The 21380-nt window shown below is 40.3% G+C and overlaps 1 protein-coding gene across 1 annotated transcript in view; it reads right to left on the bottom strand.

The window, feature by feature from the left end:
* Nucleotides 1–21380, bottom strand: part of LOC126471167 (CLIP-associating protein 2-like) — a 149548-nt gene that overhangs the window by 54179 nt on the left and 73989 nt on the right. Inside the window, 9 exon segments of the mRNA XM_050099270.1 lie at nucleotides 1612–1779; nucleotides 1905–2020; nucleotides 4757–4873; nucleotides 4975–5026; nucleotides 5114–5197; nucleotides 7456–7501; nucleotides 7580–7650; nucleotides 8322–8471; nucleotides 19652–19769. Of these exon segments, the coding sequence (XP_049955227.1) occupies nucleotides 1612–1779; nucleotides 1905–2020; nucleotides 4757–4873; nucleotides 4975–5026; nucleotides 5114–5197; nucleotides 7456–7501; nucleotides 7580–7650; nucleotides 8322–8471; nucleotides 19652–19769 (922 nt within the window).

The following is a 21380-nucleotide window of genomic DNA, read 5'->3' on the forward strand; positions in this document are numbered from 1 at the left end:
TTTCAGTATTTGAATGCATAGATTCATCTCTTACCCACAGCTATGTAAAAGGGCACTCTCCACAGTCTTCAAAGAGTGTCATCATTATCCACATCTCCTATGTCATTGTCCCCATCTTCACTTCTGCTGCTATCATCCCCTAATCTTATTATAACCTCTTCCACTCTTTGTTACAGAGCACCTTCTTGTTGTCATGCCTCTTCCCAGATGTACCACATACGTTAGACAGTATTGTTTCACTTTATGATCGTGATACTGCCCAATACTTCACACGCAGAAAATTCGACATCTTTTAATTTTAAGAGTTTTATTTTAGTCTGCAACATATGATTTCAACTGAGGTGACACAAGTTCTATTTGCATTGAAACGGCAGTACTAAGGTGGAAGTTGGAACATATGACCATTGTATTCAGTAATTTTGTCAATTTCATAAACGGTATTACGCTCTTTCAAGAATGACAGCAGTTCTGACTTCTTCATTTCCCTATCAAGTGAATCTTTGCAGTTCTTCCTAGCCCATCCATAATGTCATTCTTCCTGATGCTGCAGCATGTAGGGGCTCTACTTAACTGCACTAAGTGGTATGGTGCATTATATTACAGGAAGTTCTTATTTTTGGAAGAACCACTCTTTAAATTTTTTTGCCGACATTTATATGCGCTAGTCCCCCCCGATTTCTTTGATGTAAAAAACTGTGGAGGATAATAAAAGCATTTGGAACAAACCCACCAATTGCTCCAGCATGTAAAAGATTGAGCTGACTGCCTTTTCCAACTGGAGCTTTCATCGTTCCTCATGTGATGTCATAATTCCACAGAGTCAGTAGGGAACGACCAGCACTTACCAACATTTTGTCCAATCAAATGATTTTTTAATGTCTGCACTACTTTTTTAGTATCACTAAAAGGCTGAGTTTTTTCTCTGGAAAACAACTCAACTCGCTGCCTTGTAGTGAGAGAAGCAGCTTCTTCTGGGTAGGATATTCTTTCTGCATGTAATAGTCTCACAGGTCCCTGAAGTGCACCCTCCTTAACATTATCCAGTTCTACTGTTTTAGCAGCATGCACTACCATGGAGTCAAAATAGCAGCAGTTGGTTCCTCCAGATCTCCAGTACTCTCTCCCTCATTTTTATCCTTACAGAGGTCGCTTCAGTTTTCAGAGCAGCAGCTACTCATTCTATGACTTCTGAAGACAGTGTAAATGGTCCATCATTATCCCTTTCTTCCTCGAAATAGCATTGTACATTATATAAGAGTTAATGAGATTGGATCCTCATGGTAGATGAGATTGGATCTTTATGGTAGTGCCCTATGGCAATATTTACAAATTCCTAGGCTCTCCCCACACGATGCGCTCCAAGTGTGGGTAGTGTCAAGGGACATTATTCCTGTCACCTGACTATACACACAAGATGCAATCTAACTCAGTTCATAAATACAACTTAAAAGAAAGCAGTTAGTATAAACAAAGTGTTTTGAATTGAACATGGATACAACAAAAATACAATTGTTCAAAACATCAATTCTAAGTCTAAATAAAATAAAATTTAAATCAACCTTTATTGTTGAAAAGAAAGACAAAGTTAAATATTAATATGTCTAAACTTACTTTTGTATGGGAGTCCATGAACATTTTGGTAAAAATTTCAGTTACTCATTGGAGTTCAACGCGTCTTAGTCTGTTTTCATTTTGGAAATATGCTTGCAATGAGACCAGCCCATCCTTACGCTCATTCCAGTGTGTGCTGGCACAGTTGTTTATGATGTCCGATATGTTCTACAGGGAAAAGAAACAAAAAAGTGTACCAACTGTAACATGTTAAAACACATTATAATATTTTGTCTCCATGTCCCAGTGAGAAACACATTTAAGTTCATGTTTATTTTGAGACAATTAATTACACAAGTATACTCAAATGGGTCTTTTTTATTATTTCTGTCAAATTTTAAAATTGTGACACTTAAAGTTGTGGCATCATCAATGGATTTAAAAAAACTGTGTGCCATGGAAGATGGTTCTACAGACATGTTCTCAGAATGTTACTTGTAAAACAATACATATGGTAATAATGTAAAAATATTAATGATGATGACAGTTAACGGAGACAAATTCCTGGACACTATTTATTGAGCTGCATGAAAATTGATCTGCAGGGTGAAATTCTCAATATGTGTATAAATACATGTAAAATACATTAAATATATGTTAAACATATTTAATATGTGCATATGTGGGCAATGCTACAGGTAAAAGGCTCATCCTAAACCCCTGGAACAATTTCAACCAAATTTGGTACACACATTAATTACGATCTAGAAAGAGATACTGCGGGAGTAAAATCCACCAGCCTCCTATTGAGAAGAGGGTGATACCATGGAGGGATATGAGGAGTGGAGGAGATGGACAGAGATAAGGGAACGTAAAAAATGGAAAGCGGGGGGGGGGGGGGGGGGGGGATGGACAGAGAAAGGAAAGATGAGGAGAGGGACAGAAACAGAGGGAGGAAGATATAGGTATAGAGAGAGGGAGGAGGAAATGAAGAGAGAGAGGGGGAGGAAGACGAAATGAACAGAAAGAGGGCAGACGAGGAGATGAACAGGGAAAGGATAGCGGAGGTAGTGGACAGATATTGAGTAGGAGATACGGGGGAGGGAGGGGGGGGGAACCAGACAGACAAACACAGGAAGAAGAGGAAATGGAATGAAATGGGAGAGAAGCAGACAGACGGGGGGAGGAGCAGACCGACAGTGGAGGGGGGGGGAGCAGACCGACAGTGGGGGGGGGAGGAGCAGACCGACAGAGGGGGGAGGGAGCAGACCGCCAGTGGGGGGGGGGAGGAGCAGACCGACAGTGGGGGGAGGGGAGGAGCAGACCGACAGAGGGGGGAGGGGAGGGGCGCACAGTCAGAGGGGGGAGGGGAGGGGCGCACAGACAGAGGGGGGAGGGGAGGAGCGCACAGACAGAGGGGGGAGGGGAGGAGCGCACAGACAGAGGGGGGAGGGGAGGAGCGCACAGACAGAGGGGGGAGGGGAGGAACGCACAGACAGAGGGGGGAGGGGAGGAGCGCACAGACAGAGGGGGGAGGGGAGGAGCGCACAGACAGAGGGGGGAGGGGAGGAGCGCACAGACAGAGGGGGGAGGGGAGGAGCGCACAGACAGAGGGGGGAGGGGAGGAGCGCACAGACAGAGGGGGGAGTGGAGGAGCGCACAGACAGAGGGGGGAGGGGAGGAGCGCACAGACAGAGGGGGGAGGGGAGGAGCGCACAGACAGAGGGGGGAGGGGAGGAGCACACAGACAGAGGGGGGAGGGGAGGAGCGCACAGACAGAGGGGGTGAGGAGCGCACAGACAGAGGGGGGGAGCGCACAGACAGAGGGGGGGGGGAGCGCACAGACAGAGGGGGGAGGAGCGCACAGACAGGGGGGGAGGAGCACACAGACAGGGGGGGAGCACACAGAAAGAGGGGTGGAGCACACAGACAGAGGGGTGGAGCACACAGACAGAGGGGTGGAGCACACAGACAGAGGGGTGGAGCACACAGCCAGAGGGGGGGGGGAGGAGCACACAGACAGAGCGGGGGAGGAGCACACAGACAGAGGGGGGGAAGAGCACACAGACAGAGGTGGGAGGAGACGGACAGAAGAGGTGGGGAGGAGACGGACAGAAGAGGTGGGGAGGAGACGGACAGAAGAGGTGGGGAGGAGACGGACAGAAGAGGTGGGGAGGAGACGGACAGAAGAGGTGGGGAGGAGACGGACAGAAGAGGTGGGGAGGAGACGGACAGAAGAGGTGGGGAGGAGACGGACAGAAGAGGTGGGGAGGAGACGGACAGAAGAGGTGGGGAGGAGACGGACAGAAGAGGTGGGGAGGAGACGGACAGAAGAGGTGGGGAGGAGACGGACAGAAGAGGTGGGGAGGAGACGGACAGAAGAGGTGGGGAGGAGATGGACAGAAGAGGTGGGGAGGAGACGGACAGAAGAGGTGGGGAGGAGACGGACAGAAGAGGTGGGGAGGAGACGGACAGAAGAGGTGGGGAGGAGACGGACAGAAGAGAGGGGTAGCAGATGGACAGAGATAGAAGGAAGGAGTAGATAGGCAGAGACGGGTGTAGGAGGAGATGGATAGAGAGATGGAGTATGCAGGCAATGCCAAGTATTCAGATAGTTGAATTACAAACACTGGTAAGGCAAGCTTAGAAACATTGAAGGCAGAGGTGGCTAAGACACGAATTACTGATGAAATATAGGCACTCATCAATGAAATAAGGAAATATATGGAATCAAAGGACATGATTGCTAAACAACAGTACTACATGCTTAATACGAAATCAAAATGAGAAATAAACAAAATCAAGGTAAATGAGAAAGAACTTGTAGGGCAACAGGAAACACTTGTTCACAAGAAAAGAGTCACCACATATAAAAATTTCAAACATAATATTTGGGAAACCACTTATAAAGTACATTTGTGGGGACATGATTATGTGCAAAGAATGAGCAAATATATGGCAGGAGAATATAAAAAGTCTTTATTACGCAGAAGAGCAGTTACACAGTGAGAAGAAGAGACTGATGTGGGAGAAGAGAGATATTACAGGCATAAACACCCATCAAAGGGAATGTCAACTACTCACATGACAGCACAGCAAATGTTTGGGACAACAGTTCCACAAGTACTATTCAAAAGTGTGATGATCAACAAATTTAAATTAATTCAATTGTGTTCAATGTTATAAATCTGATCATTACAAATACCTTCAAAGCAGTAATGATTAATGGCAGTGACACTGCTGGTGGTGTAGTGGTAGTGTGTTATGATGAAAGATACAACCCTGTTAAGTGTCTCGTGACACTGAGTACCAAAAGGTGATACTATAAACAAAAAATAATAAAAAAAAGTAGTGTCAAAATGATGATAAAACTACAATGTTAACAAACTGTTTATGGTGGTAAAAACTGGATCTCCATCACACCTCGAAGCTCGCTTCGACCCAAATACTCCAAAAACAAAAACAAATTAGATTTCTGTAGAGAGCACAATTAAACCCTGCTGTCATCATAAAAAGAACAGAAAACAAGTAAAAAAATCAATCTAATTATTGTAACCCTTACTTGATACGCTTTTATGGAGCAACATGCTTGACACATTGGGGCATGGAAGTAGTGGGTGGGGGGATCGCACTCCAATGACAAAAACTGTTATAACAAATAATCTACTGAACAACTTCACTTGAAAACTTTTATAGCTGCTCAAAAAACTCACTTTTTGAAGTTATATGGGTTATATAATCAAAAAATAAGAAAAAAAACAACAAAAAATTGAAAACATTAAAGGTTCTTTAAAAGAAATCATGTAAATGGCCAAAAATTTAACTGAGTTTCCTGAAGTTAGATATATACAGGGTGGTCCACTGATCATGACCGGGCCAAATATATCATGAAATAAGCGTCAAATGAAAAAACTACAAAGAACAAAACTGAATGGGGAAACCAGATGGCGCTATGTTTGGCCCGCTAGATGGCGCTGCCATTGGTCAAATGGATATCAAACTGCATTTTTTTAAATAGGAAACCCCATTTTTTATCACATATTCGTGTAGTACGTAAGGAAATATGAATGTTTTAGTTGGACCACTTTTTCGCTTTGTGATAGATGGTGCTGTAATAATCACAAACTTATGGCTCACAATTTTAGACAAACAGTTGGTAACAGGTAGTTTTTTGAAATTAAAATACAGAACATAGGTACATTTGAACATTTTATTTCGGTTGTTCCAATGTGATACATGTACCTTTGTGAACTTATCATTTCTGAGAACGCATGCTGTTACAGCGTGATTACCTGTACATACCACATTAATGCAATAAATGCTCAAAATGATGTCTGTCAACCTCAATGCATTTGGCAATACGTGTAACGACATTCCTCTCAACAGCGAGTAGTACGCCTTCCGTACTGTTCGCACATGCATTGACAATGCGCTGATGCATGTTGTCAGGCACTGTCGGTGGATCACGATAGCAAATATCCTTCAACTTTCGCCACAGAAAGAAATCTGGGGACGTCAGATCTGGTAATTGTGCGGGCCATGGTATGGTGCTTCGACGACCAATCCACCTGTCATGAAATATGCTATTCAGTACCACTTCAACTGCACATGGGCTATCTATTCAGTACCATTTCAACTGCACATGGGCTATGTGCTGGACATACATCATGTTGGAAGTACATCGCCAATCTGTCATGCAGTGAAACATCTTGTAGAAACATCGGTAGAACATTACGTAGGAAATCAGCATACATTGCACTATTTAGATTGCCATCGATAAAATGGGGGCCAATTATCCTTCCTCCAATAATGCCGCACCATACACTAATCCGCCAAGATCGCTGATGTTCCACTTGTCGTACCCATCGTGGATTTTCCGTTGCCCAGTAGTGCATATTATGCCGGTTTACATTTCCGCTGTTGGTGAATGACGCTTCGTCGCTAAATAGAACGCGTGCAAAAAATCTGTCATCATCCCGTAATTTCTCTTGTGGCCAGTGGAAGAACTGTACACGACGTTCAAAGTCATCACCATGCAATGCCTGGTGTATAGAAATATAGTATGGGTGCAATCAATGTTGATGTAGCATTCTCAACACCGATGTTTTTGAGATTCCCGATTCTCGCGCAATTTGTCTGCTACTGATGTATGGATTAGCCGTGACAGCAGCTAAAACACCTATTTGAGCATCATCATTTGTTGCAGGTCGTGGTTGATGTTTCACATGTGGCTAAACACTTCCTGTTTCCTTAAATAACGTAACTATCCAGCGAACAGTCAGGACACTTCGATGATGTTGTCCAGGATACCGAGCAGCATACATAGCACACACCCGTTGGGCATTTTGATCACAATAACCATACATCACCACAATATTGACGTTTTCCGCAATTGGTAAACAGTCCATTTTAACACGGGTAATGTATCATGAAGCAAATGCCGTCCGCATTGGCGGAATGTTACGTGGTACCACGTACTTATAGGTTTGTGACTATTACAGTGCTATCTATCACAAAGCGAAAAAAGTGGTTCAACTAAAACATTCATATTTCTTTACGTATTACACGAATATGTAATAAAAAATGGGGGCTCCTATTGAAAAAAACGCAGTTGATATCCGTTTTACCTATGGCAGCACCATCTAACGGGCCAACCATAGTGCCATCTGGTTTCCCCCTTCAAGCTAGACGAGTTTCATTCTTTGTAGTTTTTTTCGTTTGATGCTTATTTCGTGAGATGTTTGGCCCAGTCACTATCAACTACATAAAGAAGCATATTTATTCTGAAAAATGAAAGGTATGCCTATCGTGAAGAAGTGAAAAAGCTGTTACCATCAAAATAAGCAAAGTTTTTATTGTTTAAGAACAATATTCAAGTGATTTTGATTAGAAAATAGAAGAAACCTGTTCATTATAATGAAATGAAAGAATTTCAGTCAAATTTGCATAGCTTTAACATGCACACTCATCACAGATTAATGTAAGTCCCATAGTGCTTAGAGCTGTCACAGATTAATGATTTTTGTACACTTCAAGTAACCTATCACATATACGTCGAGTTTGCAAATTACACACCATCTCATTATTAGAACAGAACATCTATTGTAAAGAAAAGAAGGGGAGAAGACATGATAAAACAAAGTGCACATACTTGAAATAAAATGCATTTAAATTTCGCAGACTCGATCTAACTTGACACCCTTGGGTGTAGGCAACCCCAGTCAACTTAGGATAGTTGCCATAGACAAATGGCCACTTTCAGAGTGAAGCAACTGACTCTAGGGTGTAGTGGTACTATAAAAATCATAATAGATAGTGCTATAAGCCCAAGTTTCTACGTTTTACATAGTTAAAGTACAGTCTCCTGCAGATGGGTGGTTTACTTGCTTCTGCAATTCCTTCTAATTGGTCCCCAGAACCATTAAGTTTTCAGCAAACAATTTTGTTGTTATTCTCTCACCTATCCCTATTGTCACTTGTGACATTACATATATTATCCATCATCACAATGAAAAGCAATGGAGATACTCCACTTCCTAGTTTTAGATCATTTTTCTGTGTTAGTCATCCTGTTCTCCCTTTTCCCACTCTCACTGAACTCTCATACAATAATTAAGTACAGAATATTTTGAATATATTTTGTAAATACTGGTACTACTAAAAGGTTACTCTTAATAATTCTTTAAAGCTGACAATTGAAACAGACATTTTCCTTCAAATGCTACGAAAGACGAGCAGAAAAATATAAAACTTACAAATATAAAACTTACATCACCAGACCTCCTGTAGCAATCAAGAGATCGCTCTGAACACACACTGGATGTCTCACTGTCATCTGAATGATCATCAAACGATCTGTATGCCTTGCGGCTGAGTGGTACTCGGCTGCCAACTTCATTTCCGTCAACTGAGTCGAATGTCTGTTTGGAAGTAAGAAAGTTACTGATGTAAGAATAGCCGTATAAAGTATTTTAACACTTAAATGTACAACAATTAAAACAACAATTACAATGAATGTTCTGAGAAAGTAACGCAAATTACTGGTTCTCCAAAACCTTAACAGCAAACCATTAAGTCCTCTCCTTCACATATGTTTACTGGTCCTCTCAAAATCACAATATACCTTCCTAAGATATTAACCTAGATATTTTTATCCAAGCAAACACCATCACTTTTGAGAGGGTCAAAACCATGTCGGCTGAACATTTTGTTTACTTTTGTAAAGAGAAAGGAATCGCACAAGACTAGATAAGGGCTGTAAGATGACAACAACTCATTTTAGGAGTGTCACAAAATATTTAGGTTTGGTTGCCCTGATGACAGACACACACATTGTCTGACGTAGGTATATCTCTTTCCTCATTATGTGGAGTCTTTCCAAAACCTCATTAGGTTGTTGCAGTAAATAAATTTACAGTCACCACTTTATCTTCTTCAATATACTTAAATCCACTTCCAGTTTTTCTTTGTGATGAGATCACGTGTGGCAGATAAGTTTGCTTCGAATATCAAGAGCCTAATATTTTTTATGTACAAACTGAACATGGTGTTAATGCCTTAACCACACTAACTATAACTGTTTATATCAGAATATGTAATTCATCCGTTGTAAACCACACTTTAAGCATTCTATAAACTTTGGTAGTAGCATCCTAACTTGAACAATCATAATTTCAGTTTACATCTATTTTAATTAAAGAACCTGTTTTGAGGAATTTTAGAAGTTTGAGTGAGGTGTACAACATATTTCATAGTATATCAATAGCTGCAAGCTACAGTTGTGCATTCTACAGATTTTATCAGAAGCACTTGGAGTGTAGGTACTTACATAATTTGAATATGTTTATACTTTTTTTCTGCTACTATAAATATCAAATTGCATTCCATTCATTTTTCCTCTCAATAACAGTACATACTGCCTGTAGCAGTCATAAAGGTCTGCTTTTTTCAAACCTTGTTATATGGGTCGATTAGTGAGCATAATTATGACAAAACAGAAGTTTGAGACAGAAAGTTCCAACAGCTTGAAAGAATCAGAAAATTTGATTACAATTTCTTTATCATCATAAAACAAATCAAATACCGGCTGAAAACACTTCAGTTCTTAAACAGAACTTCTAATTTTTGAAGAGCAACAGATCCAAAAGTTAAAAGTGAAGCTGCACCCCTAATTTTAAGTAATTTATTTGCTAAACAGAAAAAAAATATTGCAAGAGAGACACTGCAGCCCCATAGTAAACGCTATTAACAGGCCCAGACTCAGCCAGTTAAAATTTCTAAACATATGGAAATTGTTCTAACTGCTGTCAGTTGACTGGAAGCTGCTTTAAGGGGTTTTCTGGGTTGGCTTTTGACAGAGAGAGAAACATACAAGATTCACCAAAGTGCCTTATGCACTATCCTCTCCCAGGGATACTGACTCCTTTCCAGGAAATACTGAATCTATCATTACTTGTCAATTCCAAGGTTGTACTTTGGTCATTCTAGCGACCAGCAGATAGAAGTGAGAAGACACATCCTGTTCATGGAACTGCAATGACAATATGCAGCGCTGCCCTCAGAACTGATTGCTGCCATCTGATTCTTAGCTGAGTGCTAGGTTTGAACCAGAGATTTCAATGGTTATGCAACAAGTTAGGCTGAGACTTCCAACACTTGGGACAGCAGATTGAGAACTGTAGAGTTTTCCTAAATTGATAAGGGGTGTGCTACACATCAGAGGCTGCTACACAAGTTGCTGATTGGATGCAGGGTGCACACAAGCTATTGTTAACTACTATTATTATAATTATTATTATTATTATTTCAATTTGATTACTGATCCAGTTTAAGATAATGATAGCTATAGGAGGCCTTGAAGTTTTAGTCTAAGATCTGAAGAAATGTCCCCCTCAGAAAAAGACAATTACAATCTTAGTGATCAGCTGTTAATGCACAGCAGTATGAGTTTCAGGGTAAATCAAAGTGTATATCGAAAGGATAGGTTAGTGGTAAATTGAGGTGGTGTATTCATCACAGTAGGCAAGAAATTTCACTGAGATAAAAACTGATGCTGCATTCAAGATGGCGTGGGCAAGAGTCAGATTCAAGGGTGAGTGTAAGCTTAGGAGTTGCTCTGTTGCCCACCAGAACCATCCCCTCACCTCAGTATTACATACATTTCCCAGTCATACTGTAATCATAGCAGGAGACTTTAATCATCCAGCAATCAGTTGGGAAAATTACAATTTTGTAAGGAGTTGACATGACAGAAAAACTTTGAAACAATACTAATTGCTTTCTCCGAAAATTATTTGGAACAAGTACTACAGAAGCCCGCTCAATGAGGGAAGTATATTACATCTCATGGCAACAAATAGTACAACAGCATGTGATGGAGGAGATCCTTCATGGTATATAATTTATGTAAACCTAAAGAAACATATGCTACTTGGCACATAGATAGTCGTTTTTCCCTCGCTCTATTTGCGAGTGGAATGGAAAGTACATCATACAGTATCATGCAGATTATGATCGTAGATGTAGATCTATATTTGTTGAACAGCAGATGTAAAACAGAATGTTAGGCTACAGACAGACGGATGCTGAATAACGCACATTTCCTTGTTAACGGGGCTACGAGGGAAAACTTCCATGACTATCGCTACAGAATCTTGAAAAATCCAATGCAATTCTGGTCATATGTAAAGGTTGTAAGCAGCACCATAGTTAGTGTCCAGGAACTCATGGATGATACAGGAATTGAAATAGAGGGTAGTAAACCAAAAGCATAAATGTGGAACTCTTGTTTCCAAATGTTTCTTAACTATTGAATGAAGTTCCAGGACCCAATAGACCCCTTATAAAATTATATGAAGAATTCTGTGGCTGAGTCAGTCTCTCTTTTAAGCATAATGTATCACGAATCTGCAGGAAGGGGGATGATGTCTGTCCCCAGTGGCTGGAAGAAAACACACGTCATGCACATTGACAAGATGAGCGGCAGAAGTGATGCACAAAACTATTGTTCAGTTTCATTGACATCCATCTGCTGTAGGACAGTCTGAACTTAAACATAATGAGGTACTTCAAAGAGAATGACCTCGTCTGCCAACCAGCGTACATTCTGAAAACATTGGTCATGTAAAACTAACTAACATATTTTGCACATGACATACTTAAAGCGAAGGACCAAAGTAGTTTGGTACACACAGTATTTATTGACTTTGACTGTATTGAGAATTTCTTTGAAGTATTGATTAGGATGTCAATGAGGCAGTCTTTCTGTTCTCGCAGCAGGACAGACGAGTACATCCTTCATTTATGAATTATTTTTATGAGCTTAAAACAGGAGTGATTTATTTTCAGTTATCTGGGTGGTTACTAGATTAATTTTTAAATTTGAACCATGGACCTTGCCGTTGGTGGGGAGGCTTGCGTGCCTCAGCGATACAGATAGCCGTACCGTAGGTGCAACCACAACGGAGGGGTATCTGTTGAGAGGCCAGACAAACGTGTGGTTCCTGAAGAGGGGCAGCAGCCTTTTCAGTAGTTGCAAGGGCAACAGTCTGGATGATTGACTGAGCTGGCCTTGTAAGAATAACCAAAACGGCATTGCCGTGCCGGTACTGCGAACGGCTGAAAGCAAGGGGAAACTACAGCCGTAATTTTTCCCGAGGGCATGCAGCTTTACTGTATGATTACATGATGATGGCATCCTCTTGGGTAAAATATTCCGGAGGTAAAATAGTCCCCCATTCGGATCTCCGGGCGGGGACTATTCAAGAGGATGTTGTTATCAGGAGAAAGAAAACTGGCGTTCTACGGATCGGAGCGTGGAATGTCAGATCCCTTAATCGGGCAGGTAGGTTAGAAAATTTAAAAAGGGAAATGGATAGGTTGAAGTTAGATATAGTGGGAATTAGTGAAGTTCGGTGGCAGGAGGAACAAGACTTCTGGTCAGGTGACTACAGGGTTATAAACACAAAATCAAATAGGGGTAATGCAGGAGTAGGTTTAATAATGAATAGGAAAATAGGAATGCGGGTAAGCTACTACAAACAGCATAGTGAACGCATTATTGTGGCCAAGATAGATACGAAGCCCACACCTACTACAGTAGTACAAGTTTATATGCCAACTAGCTCTGCAGATGACGAAGAAATTGAAGAAATGTATGATGAAATAAAAGAAATTATTCAGATTGTGAAGGGAGACGAAAATTTAATAGTCATGGGTGACTGGAATTCGAGTGTAGGAAAAGGGAGAGAAGGAAACATAGTAGGTGAATATGGATTGGGGGACAGAAATGAAAGAGGAAGCCGCCTGGTAGAATTTTGCACAGAGCATAACATAATCATAACTAACACTTGGTTTAAGAATCATGAAAGAAGGTTGTATACATGGAAGAACCCTGGAGATACTAAAAGGTATCAGATAGATTATATAATGGTAAGACAGAGATTTAGGAACCAGGTTTTAAATTGTAAGACATTTCCAGGGGCAGATGTGGACTCTGACCACAGTCTATTGGTTATGACCTGTAGACTAAAACTGAAGAAACTGCAAAAAGGTGGGAATTTAAGGAGATGGGACCTGGATAAACTAAAAGAACCAGAGGTTGTACAGAGATTCAGGGAGAGCATAAGGGAGCAATTGACAGGAATGGGGGAAATAAATACAGTAGAAGAAGAATGGGTAGCTTTGAGGGATGAAGTAGTGAAGGCAGCAGAGGATCAAGTAGGTAAAAAGACGAGGGCTAGTAGAAATCCTTGGGTAACAGAAGAAATATTGAATTTAATTGATGAAAGGAGAAAATATAAAAATGCAGTAAGTGAAACGGGCAAAAAGGAATACAAACGTCTTAAAAATGAGATCGACAGGAAGTGCAAAATGGCTAAGCAGGGATGGCTAGAGGACAAATGTAAGGATGTAGAGGTCTATCTCACTAGGGGTAAGATAGATACCGCCTACAGGAAAATTAAAGAGACCTTTGGAGATAAGAGAACGACTTGTATGAATATCAAGAGCTCAGATGGAAACCCAGTTCTAAGCAAAGAAGGGAAAGCAGAAAGGTGGAAGGAGTATATAGAGGGTCTATACAAGGGCGATGTACTTGAGGACAATATTATGGAAATGGAAGAGGATGTAGATGAAGATGAAATGGGAGATATGATACTGCGTGAAGAGTTTGACAGAGCACTGAAAGACCTGAGTCGAAACAAAGCCCCCGGAGTAGACAATATTCCATTGGAACTACTGACGGCCGTGGGAGAGCCAGTCCTGACAAAACTCTACCATCTGGTGAGGAAGATGTATGAGACAGGCGAAATACCCTCAGACTTCAAGAAGAATATAATAATTCCAATCCCAAAGAAAGCAGGTGTTGACAGATGTGAAAATTACCGAACTATCAGCTTAATAAGTCACAGCTGCAAAATACTAACACGAATTCTTTACAGACGAATGGAAAAACTAGTAGAAGCCAACCTCGGGGAAGATCAGTTTGGATTCCGTAGAAACATTGGAACACGTGAGGCAATACTGACCTTACGACTTATCTTGGAAGAAAGATTAAGGAAAGGCAAACCTACGTTTCTAGCATTTGTAGACTTAGAGAAAGCTTTTGACAATGTTGACTGCAATACTCTCTTTCAAATTCTAAAGGTGGCAGGGGTAAAATACAGGGAGTGAAAGGCTATTTACAATTTGTACAGAAACCAGATGGCAGTTATAAGAGTCGAGGGACATGAAAGGGAAGCAGTGGTTGGGAAGGGAGTAAGACAGGGTTGTAGCCTCTCCCCGATGTTGTTCAATCTGTATATTGAGCAAGCAGTAAAGGAAACAAAAGAAAAATTCGGAGTAGGTATTAAAATTCATGGAGAAGAAATAAAAACTTTGAGGTTCGCCGATGACATTGTAATTCTGTCAGAGACAGCAAAGGACTTGGAAGAGCAGTTGAATGGAATGGACAGTGTCTTGAAAGGAAGATATATGATGAACATCAACAAAAGCAAAACAAGGATAATGGAATGTAGTCTAATTAAGTCGGGTGATGCTGAGGGAATTAGATTAGGAAATGAGGCACTTAAAGTAGTAAAGGAGTTTTGCTATTTGGGGAGCAAAATAACTGATGATGGTCGAAGTAGAGAGGATATAAAATGTAGGCTGGCAATGGCAAGGAAAGCGTTTCTGAAGAAGAGAAATTTGTTAACATCCAGTATTGATTTAAGTGTCAGGAAGTCATTTCTGAAAGTATTTGTATGGAGTGTAGCCATGTATGGAAGTGAAACATGGACGATAAATAGTTTGGACAAGAAGAGAATAGAAGCTTTCGAAATGTGGTGCTACAGAAGAACGCTGAAGATTAGATGGGTAGATCACATAACTAATGAGGAAGTATTGAATAGTATTGGGGAGAAGAGAAGTTTGTGGCGCAACTTGACCAGAAGAAGGGATCGGTTGGTAGGACATGTTCTGAGGCATCAAGGGATCACCAATTTAGTATTGGAGGGCAGCGTGGAGGGTAAAAATCGTAGAGGGAGACCAGGAGATGAATACACTAAGCAGATTCAGAAGGATGTAGGTTGCAGTAGGTACTGGGAGATGAAAAAGCTTGCACAGGATAGAGTAGCATGGAGAGCTGCATCAAACCAGTCTCAGGACTGAAGACCACAACAACAACAACAACATTGCATATTTGGGTACTTACTATACACAGTATAGCATTTTAATACCTGGGTAGTGTAGTGTGAATAGGGACTATGTAATGTAGTCCAGTGTGGATATGAACTGGGACTGCTGTATTCGTATGCAAGTTGAATTGGTGAACCTTCACTCAAAGCTCAATGCGGTGCTGTCTTCAGTCACTCAGCTTGAGGCTGCTGCCGATGGGCGTCACTGCGGAGGGCTGAAAGTGGGGATCTATAGTATGTCCAGCACATTCCATGTGTCCCTCGACTGGTCCACTACTGTTGATGTCCCTGTTATTGCCCACACTGAGGTTGACCCCTCACCAGTGGCTGAATGGGAGGTCATCCCAAGGTGTGACAGGCAATGAAAGACTTTCTGAGATGGGAGGGGAGACTGATCAAAATACCTCTCTGCTTTGTCTGGCAAACAGGATCATGGTACTATCTACAGCTGATACACATCCTGAGCCACACGTAGTTGCTTGCCCTGTTCTAGAGGAAGCCTCTCAACCTGCAAGGTTGCAGAGGGTAGGATCAACAGCCGTTGGAAGCTCTAATGTTAGGCACGTGTTGGCACCCATTAGGGACATGGCTACCATGGATGGGAAGAAATCCAGTGGGCACTCTGTGTGCATACCTGGCGGAGTCACCCAAGAGGTGGCATGGGTCCTTCTGAATGCCACAAAAAGTAAAGGATGTAGGTGGTGGCTCATGTACGTACCAACAATAAATGTTGCTTTGGATCAGAAGAGATTCTCTCTGGTTTCAGGTGGCTAGAAGAAATGGTACAGACTGCCGGTCTTACTTGCAAGATGATGGCAGAGATCACCATTTGTAGCATCATCTACAGGGTTGAATGTTGACCTTCAATTATAGACCTTTGATACAGAGCTGAGTGAAGGGTCTGAATCAGAGGCTCCGACAGTTCTGTAACCATGCAGACTGGAGGAGCCTCGAGTTGCGCCACAGGATGGTGGGCAGGTCAGAGGTAAACTGAACACAGAAAGTGTTGAGTGGGGAGGAAGGGGGGTGCACGCGTGTGGATTGGACTGGGTGATTTTTTAGGTTAGAGGGCCTCAGGGAAAGACAAAATAAGTTTCAATTTTGAAGAGTGATGGCCAGGCACAGAACAAGGGTTGACATAGGAACCGTAGGTATTATATTAGTAAATTGTCGTAGTTGTGTTGGGAAAGAACAAAAGAACCAGGGGCTAGAAAGCACTGAAGCACAATTCGTTCTAGGTAAACAACAGAAAAATTGAGCCAAAATTATTACAAAAGACCTGACGTTGTTCAGAGAGGATACATTTAAATACAGTTGGTGGTTACTGTTAGAAGTAGTCTAACGAAGTTTGGACAAGAAGAGAATAGAAGCTTTCGAAATGTGGTGCTACAGAAGAATGCTGAAGATTATATGGTTAGATCACATAACTAATGAGGAGGTATTGAATAGAATTGGGGAGAAGAGGAGTTTGTGGCACAACTTGACCAGAAGAAGGGATCGGTTGGTAGGACATGTTTTGAGGCATCAAGGGATCACCATTTAGTAATGGAGGGTAGCGTGGAGGGTAAAAATCATAGAGAGAGACCAAGAGACGAATTCACTAAGCAGATTCAGAAGGATGTAGGCTGCAGTAGGTACTGGGAGATGAAGAAGCTTGCACAGGATAAAGTAGCATGGAGAGCTGCATCAAACCAGTCTCCGGACTGAAGACCACAACAACAACAACAACAACAACAACGAAGTAGATAGTTCCTGTGAGTTAGTATATGTAGAGGTTATACTCAACAACTAGAATAAATTAATAATTGGTTCCTTTACTGACCTCCAAAGTCAGATGATACAGCTGCTGAACAGTTCAAAGCAGTCTTCTTTCGAACAGGTACCCCACTCATACAATTATTCTTGTTGGTGACTTCTGTCTAGCCTCAATATGTTAGCAAAATAACATATTTGAAGTCAGTGGCAGATACAAAACATTGGCCGAAACTGTACTAAATTGTTTGTTCGAAAATTATTTTAAACAATTAGTTCAGGAGCCCACTAAAAGTGTGAATGGAGGTGAAAACACACTTGACATCTTAGCAACAAATAACCCTGATCAAATTGGGAGCATTGTGATGAATTCAGGGTACAGTGAATGCAAGGTCGTTGTAGCGAGACTGAATACCGCAACACCCAAACCTAACAAGAATAAACACAAAATATACCTATTTAAAAAGCGGAAAAAATTCGCCCGACGCTTTCTTAAGGGACAGCCTCCATTCCCGATGAACTAACTATAAAAGTGTAGACCACATGTAGCTTATATTCGAAGGAATGGTATCAAAGCAACAGAGAGATTTATACCAAACAAATTAATAGCAGATGGAAATAAACTCCAATAATACAAAAAACAGGTCAGAACACTGTCGCACAAGCAACAAAAAAGCATACCAAATTTAAAAGAATGCAAAATCTCCAAGGTTGGTGATGTTTTACAGAAGCTTGAAATTTAGGGTGAGCTTCAATGCAAGGTGATTTTAATAGTTTTCACAACAAAACTCTGTTTTGACATGTGGTAGAAAATCCAGAGAGACTCTGGTCATACTGGAGGTACACCAGCGGCAAGACACTATCAACACCTTCAATGCACGATAGTGAAGGTCATGTTGTCAAAGACAGTGCCAGTAAGATGGAGTTAAAATACAGTTTTCTGAAATTCCTTTACCAAAGAAGATAACATAAGTTTTCCAGAATTCGAATCAAGAGCTCCTGCCAACATGAGTAACTTAGATGTCGATATCATCAGTGTAGCAAAAAAAGCTAAATCACTTAATAAAGTCCTCCAGTCCAGATTGTATACCAATTAGAGTATGCTGATATAATAGCTCCATGCTTAACAATCATATACAACCACTCACTTGCCAAAATATCCTAACCTACAGACTGGAAAGTTGCAAAGGTCACACCAATACTGGAGTAAGAGTATGAGTAATCCAGTGAATTACAGACCCATACCACTAATGTTGATTTGCAGCAGGATTTTGGAACACATACTACGTTTGAACCTTACGATTCTTAAACCAAGTGTTAAGAATGTTTAAATGATGCTGTGTCCAAAATTTTACCAGGTGCCTTACTCTTTCATTCCTTTTCCCAGTACATATTCATCTTTTTTTTCTTCTTTCTTTCTTTCTATTTTTCCTTCTCTTCTCTTTACTACTGTCAAATTCCAGTCCCCCTTCAAAATTAGGTTTTCCTTTCCCCTTAACTACCTGAACAACATTATATTTCTTATTTCCCATTTCAACTGCACAGCTCTCACCACATCTCTCTGGCCTCCATTCTCCTGGACCCTGTCAAATCATTTAGTTTAGTCTCATCAACATGACATTCTCACTACATCGCTCTGCCCTCTATTCTTCTGGACCCTGTCAAATTATTTATAGAATTTTAGTCTCATCAACATTACATTCTCAGAGTGTTTTCCAGTCACATTTATTTTAGAGGTACACACACACACACACACACACAAACACACACACACACACACACACACACACACACAAACACACACACACACACACACACAAATTCTCTCTTTTCTGCAGTTTAGTAATGTTCTCTAACTTCTCAGGTTCACCACTATGTTCACTGCTTTAGAGGACTAACTGTCAAACTTTGTATCTGCCAGCACCTCGTATATACATTTTTCTGTACTACTGCATGTCTCAATCTTTCACTTTTGACCTTCCTTCACCCTGAAGATATGCAAAACGACATATAACTGTCATAGTGTGTGATGAGTTAAGATATATGAGGGTTCTACTGTAACACTCTTAGAATGCATGAAAGACAATTAACGCTTCTACTATTTGGTGAGTTGTTACCTCTACATTTTCATTAGTTATTCTAGAAATTTGGTAAAACAATAATACTAAGTTACCTTATCTGCAAAATGTCAATTTCAAAAATAATGTTTTTGTAAATTTTTGACTTACAAGAATACGAACAGTAAGAGTGAAACTGAAGAGAATGAATTGCTTTTATTTCTGTGTATTCCATGCCAGTTTTCATAATGCTGAAAACTTTATGTTCAGTTTCCTCGTAGTTACGTGTGTTGCCAAAAAAAATATATGTAGCCTTAAGGCTTATAAAAAATATTCAGTTCCTTTTTTAAGTGAGTGCAAAATTATGCTTTGATTTTTACTCAGCATGTTTCAAAAAGGGAATTTTTATACCAACAAGTAAACATAGTATTTAGATCACAAGTAGTCATCTGAGTGTTCTGGCCCTTCTCCATTTCTATAAATGTAATCTAAAGAAAGAATTGCATGTCTATGAACTACTGTCAGACTTAGCACATATATTTATGTTACACAGGTGTACACACAAAAAAGAAAAAAAATAGTGACACAATACACTCAAAATAACAATGGGACACTTACCAAGGCATCAGCTAGTGCAGACTCAGCTTCCCGACTCTGTTGTAATATTTTTTGGGCCATCACTGGTCGGGACTGTCCTTGGCGATCACTCACATTGCCAATATGTCCAGACCTCCCTCTGTAGAAAATACAAATTCCAAGTTCAGAACAAATTCTATTACGAGTATAGTTTAAATAAATACTGAAAAATGCAACATCACAGAGTGTTAAGTCACATTCGTATAAAATACTCTTAAATCACATCACATATTTCAAGAATATTACAGTTAAATTTATTTATCCCATTCAGTCATTCCCTTTTTTAAAGCTCTGTACTTCTTATTCCTGAAAACAATACTAAGTCTGGTTTGTTGTTACTAAAATTCAACTGTACTTTTCATATCACCAAGTACTGTTCATAAAAAATGTAATAGGGAGACAATTTCTAATGAATCATAATGGATAGCAAAGCGCTGTAATATTCATACCAACCTTTGGGTTATCATTAGTTTTACTTTTTTTTAAAAAAAAAAAAAAAAAAAAAAAAAAAAAAAAACAACGAGTTATGGTGGACATAGGATATATTACACAAATTAAATAATAATGTCTGTAATAAAGAAAGAAAATTAAACATACATTCACATGCTCAAATAATGTCTTAACTGGTACATCAATATGCTTTAAACATGGACCTGAAAAATTCACATTTGTGATAAATGCTAATATCTGTGCAAATTCCAGCTCAAAATGCAAACTACCTAATAAATGCTACTTTGTAAAATGTACCTAAGTGAACAGGATGGGAGTAACTGAAAACTGATAAAAATTGTAACATGTTGACCAGTACGGCCTATCAGTTTGCAGTTGCTACTGTTCAGCCGTAAGACAACACAATTAAACGTATCAAATACATCAACAAATAAGTTGATTTCAAACTCAATTACACTCAACATTTCAGCTATCATTAATTCACCCTTTTGCCTTTGGTTTTGTAGAGATAGTGGCCTTAAACATAATGTTACTGGCCTTAAACATAATGTTATTTTTAGCGAGGCCTTAAACATAATGTTATTGTTAGCGACTAGCAAGCGATCACTGCATGTCAACATCATTCGATTTCTATCGATTCACCTATTTCAGTCAGCTACCCAACCAGAAGTCTTCCTGGAATGCATGCATATATTTCAGTTCTGCTTCTACTATCTTGTTGGTTCTATCTGCATTCTGTAGTGTTACCAAATATGGATGTACATCTACATACCTACTCCATACGGTGAGTAGCTACTAGTCATTTCCTTAGCTGTTCCATTATTAAATGTGGTGAGGGAAAAACGACTATCTATAAGCCTCTGAAAGAGCCCTAATTTCTCTTACTTGATCTTTATGGTCCTTATACGAAATGTACGTCAGCGGCAGTTGAATCAATCTGCAGTCAGGTCCAAATGCTGATTCTCTACATTTTGTTGATAGTATTCTGTGAAAAGAACATAGTCTTCCCACCAGGGACACGCTGTGATATTCACATGCTGATCGAACCTACCAGTAACAAATCTAACATCCTGGTCTGAATTGCTTTGATGCCTTCCTTTAATCTGACCTACTGGGTATCCCAAAGATTCGAGTAGTAGCCAAGTATGGGTCATACTTCTGTTATATATGCAGTCTTCTTTACAGATGAACCACACTTTTCTAAAATTCTTCTACTAAATCATAATCGACCATTGCCTTCTACTGCAGTCCTTATGTCCGC

The sequence above is a fragment of the Schistocerca serialis genome, chromosome 3, assembly GCF_023864345.2.
Source record: "Schistocerca serialis cubense isolate TAMUIC-IGC-003099 chromosome 3, iqSchSeri2.2, whole genome shotgun sequence".
In the NCBI taxonomy this organism is placed as follows: domain Eukaryota; kingdom Metazoa; phylum Arthropoda; class Insecta; order Orthoptera; family Acrididae; genus Schistocerca; species Schistocerca serialis.